We start from the raw sequence: 7904 nt of genomic DNA, 5'->3' as shown, positions 1-7904 counted from the left end.
ATGAGAAGGGAGAGGAAACACATATTATACATACTAATTTGGAAGGTTCAAAAAGTTTTTGTAAAAAAATCACACCCTAGCTTCAAGAAAAAAGAAAAACTAAGGTTTGCAAAAGGGTTGTTTTGGTTACCCTATAATGCAAATTGAGAGTAGTGGTTCAATTTGTATGCCATAGACCTTCCTCTGCCAAAGCATGACAAATTTACGCCAATGGGGAATGTGTGTGACTTCAGTAGTGTGACTTCAGTAAAAACATAATCACATACACAGTTCTCTAAGAAAAATAGAGTGTGACTTGAGTGAAATATAATCACATACACTCTTCTCTAAGAAAAATACAAATATCTCCATGTGACTTCAGTGAAATATAATCACATACACACTTCTCTAAGAAAAAACACAAATATCTCCATGTGACTTCAGTGAAATATAATCACATACACACTTCTCTAAGAAAAAACACAAATATCTCTCTAAATGAAGGCATGGATCCATCTCAATCCGAATCCAGCTTTGGTGGGATAACATTTGAAGGATTCTTGGAATGTAAAAACAATTCTCTGTGTGTGTATATAGTTTCACACACACACAAAAAAAAAAAGTGTGTGTGGTGTGTGTATATATATAAATAGGACAAGTTTAATATACAATATCAAACGCGTTATAAGTGTGGCTGGCGTTGTTGTTTAACTTTGTGGAAAGCGAAATGGAACAGGTTCCGTTTCCACGCCTTGGAATGCCTGACTTTCTCAAGCTGCACCTGAGGATTGCCATCCGACATCATTACGTTAATAGGGGCGCTTGATCTGGGCAGCGTCTTCGTTCTCTTAATTTGCGAGGAGCTAGTGGCACTGCCGCCGGAGCAGCTACTGCTGTTGAAGAAGATATTGGACCGCCGGTTTTGTGAGGGTGGAAGTGTACTGGCGCGCCGTTGCTTCTTCAATTCTGGTTGGAGGCTCTTACGGGGCCGGCCAGCCGCCTGGGCCGAGCTGGCCGAAGACCCGTCGACGGGTGCACTTATAGGTGGTGCATCAGCGTCAGGACAAAACACAAGCGAGCCGCTCAAGGACCGCCGTCGCGTTCTCCTCGTTAATGTCGGCGATGCCGCATCCCCTGCGCCGTTCTGCGGATCATGATCGCTGCCGGGATATAGAACGGGGTCGTCGTTCCTGCTACTACAGGCTCGACTAGTATCCGGCATTGTCAATATGTTGCTGCATTGCTTTGTTGCGGACGATGGTGGGCTCCGTACTGACTCATGATACGTCGACAGATGCGGCGCACTACGACAGGATGAGTCAAATTGCTCCGCCCCTACCACGGTGACAGCAATAATAAGCTCACCGCTATCTGCATTCTCTAGCTTGCACAGCACCTCGCAGCGTTTGCCGTTCCGAAACGGGCTCAAGTCTAGTTCATAAAACCCCTACAATTTTCACTGTGGTTAGTACCGGGCGAATGTCGGAAATCACTCACAAATACCTGCAACAGCTGCTGAAATGAATAATGAATCGCCACGACGACGTACAAGCTCGTCGTCGATTATGAGGTCTCGATCACGACAGCGCAAAAGAACCTTCTCTTTCCAACTGGTTTCGGAGATCCCCATTCTGAAGCACTCGTGCCAGGATGGGTTCAGCGTCTGCTTCCGAGTTTCTGTCTTAAACTTGTAGCTCCCGTGCGTGACAATTACGTAGGGATCCGAGAAGCCTGCATCACATTAAGGATAACACACACTAAAATGCATCTGCCTCCTTTCAAAGGTGAAAACTGTTGTTTATGAGTTTCGATGGGGAAGAAGCTGGAATTTTGTAAAAATATGCCTCATATATACCTTAGGCTAAAAATTTAATTGATTTTGTCTTTTGTTTTAATAAAAAATTTGCTTCAAACCCCTCTCTCTCTCTATATATGTGCACTACCCACAAAAGAAAGGGGGGGACGACAAAGGGTCAAAACTCTCTTAGTGACGAGCTTGTTCTTCTCATCAACTTTACCCCTTGCTTCTAAATTAGTTGGAACGCAAGCTTAGAAGATGAGGGTTTGGGCTAGTTCAATGGTGCATTACATGTTTGGCTAGAAATGACATGCATGCATGAACCTATTACCTATTTTTTGGACTGAACATTGTCTAGACTTAACGCTTATGAATACACACACACACACACATATATGTGGCAACATGAGCTAACATTACATGCAAGACCTTATATCCCTTCAGCTTGCAACAAAAAACTTGGGCGAATAGAGATACACATACAAGTAAATATGTGACATTTTTGGAGAGTGATTTTTTATATAGCCTAAACAGACATAACTGAAAGATATATCTATCTAACACTAAACTAACGCAAGCTAGTTAATAGGTATAAACCACGATTACGTGAGAGGAGAAAAAAATATCATTAATTCTCTCTAATTACCTTTCTTGTCCATAAAGAGACATTACTCAAGATAAAAACCTTCTGATCTATCTTTTAAGGTATCACATCTCTATATTATCTTAAGGAAGAGTTTCACAAAGCTGCCCACGTGGCAAGAATTTGGAGGTTCGGGAAGGGGAGGAGCAGGTTTGGCCAGAATTTGAATTTGGAGTCTCAAAAAGACGTGCGAAGCACGAGTTGCCCACTAGTAAGAGTAAGTTGCAAGTTGCATGCAAAGGGTGACAAGAACATGCTTTAAACCCACTTACGAGCCAAGCTACACAAGGCACCCATTATATGTCGTCCATCCATAAGGTGTTAAAAAAATGGCAAGCTGGTAAAAACAAATTTTTTTTTAAGACAGTAAATATACACATCTACCATTCATAGCCATGACATTAGTGTGTGTGAATTACACATCATAATAGGCGAGAATAAAGATAGCCTATCAAATAGGTAAATTTAATAATATGCCAACATGATTTAAAAAAAACACAAGACACCATGTAACACCATAGCAAGGATATGCAAAAATGGAAAAATATTGATGCGCATCTCTACAAACTATAGTACATACCATGTGTGTGTGTGTGTGTATGTAAGTATGTTTTCGTATGTACTTACATATATATGTGTATGTATACATACATATGTACGTATATATATATATATGTATGTATGTATACACATGTACACACACACACACACATGTGTGTGTGTGTGTGTAGGTATACGTATGTATATATATATATACATACATATATATATAGGTACATACATATATATATACATACATACATATATATACAGGTACATACATACATATATATACAGGTACATACATATATATATACATACATACGTACTTACACACACACACACACACACACACACACACATGTATATGCGAGTACACACATGCACAAATATACACACACACATGCTCTATATGTACTGTAGTTTGTTGAGGCTTGTATTAATATTTTTCCATTTTTGCATATCCTTGCTATGGTGTTCCAGGGTGTCTTGTGTTTAAAAAAAATTCATGTTGGCATATTATCAAATTTACCTATTTGATAGGCTAGTAAATTCTTTATTCTCACCTATTATTATGTCTAATTCACACACACTAACGTTGTGGCTATGAATGGTAGATGTGTATATTTATCATCTTTTCATTTTTATGAGATCTTTATATATATACATACATACATACGTGCATGTGTATGTGTGTGTGTGTGTGTGTGTGTGTGTGAGAGAGAGAGAGAGAGAGAGAGAGAGAGAGAGAGAGAGAGAGAGAGAGAGAGAGAGAGAGAGAGAGTACTCAAGTGACTAGTATGAATATCCACTATAGTGACTCCATCATCCTAGTAGGATGATTATGAAGAAGCAAAAGAAGAAGAACAAGATCATTGTCTTTTGTATTTCTTTATTCATGAGTATTAACTAGCACTTCTACCATAATCATGAAGTCTACTAACTAGCACTTCTACTATATCTCCATCATCCTAGGATGATTATGAAGAGGCATTGTCTTATGTTTTCCTTTTATTCATGAGTACTAACTAGCACTTCTACTATAATTTCCATGTGTAGGTAGTTGGAGAATTCCGTCTTTGCTTTAACTGTGACACTCATAGCTACTAAGCACTCATTCTTATGTCTTTCTTTTATTCATCATCGAATGACCGGAAACAAATAGGAACCAAGAAGGTTCTGGCAAGAACCCAAAATAACACTGGATATGAACCCCAAGAAATGTGGGTTGGTGTGAGTGCTTTCCTTTAGATGGGTTGGGGTATGTGCATATGAGCATATGCCCCCTACTATCTAAGGAAACATGAGCATATGCCCCATAATATCTAAGGAAATATGAGCATATGAAGTGAAAGCAGACAAGGTTGGCGAGGATCTACCACTAGGGGGAGAGCTTGCAACAAGGACAAGCATTGAGTTTGCATGCTAATCAAAAGAGAGAACAGATATGTGTGGGCAGTCCAGGTAGGTTGCATGCCAATTAGAAGAGGAGAGGCATGTGTGGGCGGGCCAGGTAGGTGCCATCAAGGAGCCCAAGTGGAGGGCTGGGATATGTATGATGGATGTTGTATATACAGCTCTCTAAATATAGAGTGGGTGAGTGGGTTAATGGACAAGTGTTCGGTGACATATAGAGTGCATGTGTGAATGTGTATGTATGCATGCCTAAGTCATGTATGCAAGGGAGGTATAAACCATACCAGCTGTGGATGAGAAAATTTGTGGAGAAAAGCACCCCTAGCCAACCATGTATGCAATGTTGGTCACAAAAATGGATCTTGATAGGATATCATTTAGAGGGATTTTTGCACCCTTGTTTTCTTTTCCTTGGTCGAGGGCTTTCTATTGTTCTCTCACTCTTAATAGTGAAGTGCTAGCGTTGTTCATCAATGTGCATGCTTTAAAATTCCTCACACATGCATCCGTCCCCCTCCAATTTGCTCCTTTCTTATTTCAAGCCTCCCCCAACAAGACACTCCTCTTTTCATTCTCTCTTTGAAAGGCCTGTTGTGTGAAAAATCTCTCGCTTTCTCTCTCTCTAACCACCAAAAGTTACTGTTAGTTACCACAGAGTGTCAACAAGCATACCTGATATGTCCTTTGCCATCAAATCTCTTCCTTCTATGATCTCCAAGATTGCATAGCATCCTACATAGAGTATGGAAATTTTTTTATGCACCTCTCTCTCTCTCTCTCCCTCTCTCAAAAACTCAACGATCGCCTAGATCTTTGTTTTCTTTGGCCTATGTAAAAATCTATACTGAAGGTTACTTTGGGACTTACCACCTTCCCTTCCGCTTGTATTTGGGCGCAATCCATAGTCCGTGCCCCACCATTGGATAATATCAAGGTCCCATTTCTCTGGGTGAACTAGGCCGCATGTTTGAACCGCCATATGGAGAGAGTTAGTCTAAGGAAATACCGATAATCCATTAGCGCACGCTTCTAGCTGTGCTTAATAGAGTGAAAGAAGGGAGGAAGGAGGAGGTAGGGGATTACCACCCAAGATGCTATGATAGGAAGATCTGTGACAGCTATGCTGTTGGATGACAAGGGCCTTAAGCTGAGCCCCAGGCTTGGTACAGTAAGAAATGAGAACGTCAAGTATGATATGTATGGCGAGTACGCCACGAACTTGAGCCCGAGCCGCACTTTGCAGTCGATCTTCAGATTGTCGCAGAAGAGCTTGGCCGCAAAGTAACGCATTGGCACAGTGAGCACAACCCCCATGTCATCGCCTGCTGTCATGTGCAGTAATTTCAAAATGACTGATCCTCCTTAGTCTAGTAGTTTGTAGCTGAGCGCGCGTGTCGATTATCTTATTACAAATTACAAATCTAGAGCAATATGATTGATTGGATTTTTGTTTTTTGCAAAAAAATCTGACCTGCGATGTAGGTGAGATCCATGTCAAGCGCTGCGTCACATGCCGAGGGATGTTGTTGTGGTTGTGATCGCGGCAGCAGTATCTTGCAGGAGCGGACGAGGGGCGGAGAGCTTCCCAGACGGAAGCGCTCCAGCGTCACCTTTCTGGGCTCCAGCAGCTTTGCGAGGCTCGCCTCCAGAGCCTTGCACAGCAGACCGGCCTCCCACGCCGGCCAGCAAGCGCCCACGAGAGCATTCAGCCACGTCTCCACGGAATCATTGGCGGTGGCGCTCAGCTGTATGTGCTCCTGTATCCATCCCCTCTCCAAGCGTGCTCGTAGCCATTTCCTCTGCTCCATATCCACCAGATAGAGATAGAGGAGGGCGCACGCCATTACCACAATTGGGCTGATGAGCGCAAAGTAGGCGCAGATCCACACCGCCAGTAGCACTCCCAGGACGTGAGGGAAGAGCGGCCAGTACTGCACTATCCCTCGTACCAATTTTAGCGCAGCCGAGTTGGGCATACCCTTCTTCTTCTTCTTGCCAGTTACGTTTGCAGATTGTGTAGCCGGATATGACAAAAATTGCCGCAAGATTACGTGCGGAACACAACCATCTTTGTATCTTCAGCTATGTCCCGAGTAACAGCTTTACGGCCTTCTTCTTTCGTCTCTTTCTCATGACAGTACGTCTGGTCTGCAAAGTCTTTCCCTCTGTCGAATATTGTTCTTGTGGTTGCCAACCATCAAAAATTCCGTTGTTAATAACGCACGGCGTACAAATCTGTCAATCAAGAATTCCCGTCGAGGCCACAAGCTCAGTTAGCCTTACTACTAGCACCATTTGTTGATACGGTGCGATTGTTCGCCAGCACGACCTTAACCAACGACTCGACGCGCCACCGCACGGGGATGGAATTTTTTACCCTTCCCAAGAAAATCAGCTTGATTTTGAAAAATCGATTACTTAAGAACGCCCGCTTTAGATAAAAGAAAAAGAAATGAACTTAACATTCTACCCTTCAAATAAACAATACCCTTTTTTAAAAGAGAAAATAGTGGTTTTATTCCTACTCATCAGCAATCTAAGTATGTGTCCATGATTTTGCTCGTACATAGAAAACAACTTTTGCATAGAAATTTGGAAAATTTAAGGTCTTTTTACCATTTTTTTTAAAAGATACTTGTGCCATGTTCTGTTATTTCTTTGTGCATGCATGGATTCTCTAGAGCATGAATCAAGCCCTATAGATCTTTCTCTCTCTATTGTCCCTTTGCTCTCTTTGTCTCTTCCAAGCACTTCTCTCTCTCTCTCTCTCTCTCTCTCTCACACACACACACACACACACACACACACACACACACACACACACACACACATCACCTGTTGCTCACTATTTCAATTCCTTTTTCATATACATTACATGGTGTCTTGGATAAAGTTTTCATTGTATTTATTAAAGGGTTGTCTAAAGCTTTCATTGTAATGATACCTTGATTCCAAAAGTCACTATCTATTAACCCTATGTGATTGAACTACCAATTCAACAACACTACACTTGTGCACTATCTTCCTTTACCAAACTTTGGGTGAGAATTTGATGTGAATCATGGCTCCATGATTGCCTCCATTGTAGCTTATCGAACCCTACAAAAAATCAACCATGAATGCCACAGTAGTAGACGACGGGCTACTACCATGCCCATTATACTTGTAAGGTCCCAAATAACCAACACAATGAAATAAAGACTTGAGCCTAAATGAATAAAGAAGCCACTCAAGTGAAATTTTGATAAAAATAAAATTATTATATTTTTTATATTTTAATCCCGTTGGTCCAAACGGCTTCTATATCGAAGAACTAAATGGGTGAGTTATGGGCAAAAGAAGATATGCATATGAAGGAGACAATCTTAATTAATCAAATTATATTTAATGGTGATTAGGTGATTGGCTTGAGTTAACCCAAAAGTCACCCTATGCTTGATTGTGGATGGAATTAATACTGAGACTGGTGTTTGGAGTTAGAAGAGAAAATGGAATTGGGATTTATCTCATCAAACTAGAATGTCGTTA

The 7904-nt window shown here is 41.3% G+C and overlaps 1 protein-coding gene across 1 annotated transcript; it reads right to left on the bottom strand.

Annotated features, from left to right (window-relative positions):
* Nucleotides 1-573: 573 nt before the first annotated feature.
* Nucleotides 574-6556, bottom strand: LOC147620631 (C2 domain-containing protein At1g53590-like). Its single transcript, XM_086825448.1, has 6 exons — nucleotides 5848-6556; nucleotides 5460-5698; nucleotides 5244-5370; nucleotides 5049-5108; nucleotides 1529-1710; nucleotides 574-1426 (listed from the first exon to the last, which is right to left on the bottom strand). Exons 1-6 carry the CDS (start codon nucleotides 6350-6352, stop codon nucleotides 662-664), a joined length of 1878 nt encoding a protein of 625 aa, XP_086681574.1. The 5' UTR covers nucleotides 6353-6556; the 3' UTR covers nucleotides 574-661.
* Between the last annotated feature and the right edge of the window lie 1348 nt (nucleotides 6557-7904).

This window comes from Cibotium barometz, chromosome 31 (genome assembly GCF_041138505.1).
Source record: "Cibotium barometz isolate CiBa-2024 chromosome 31, ASM4113850v1, whole genome shotgun sequence".
Classification (NCBI taxonomy): domain Eukaryota; kingdom Viridiplantae; phylum Streptophyta; class Polypodiopsida; order Cyatheales; family Cibotiaceae; genus Cibotium; species Cibotium barometz.
This window is presented reverse-complemented; position numbering and strand designations above follow the sequence as displayed.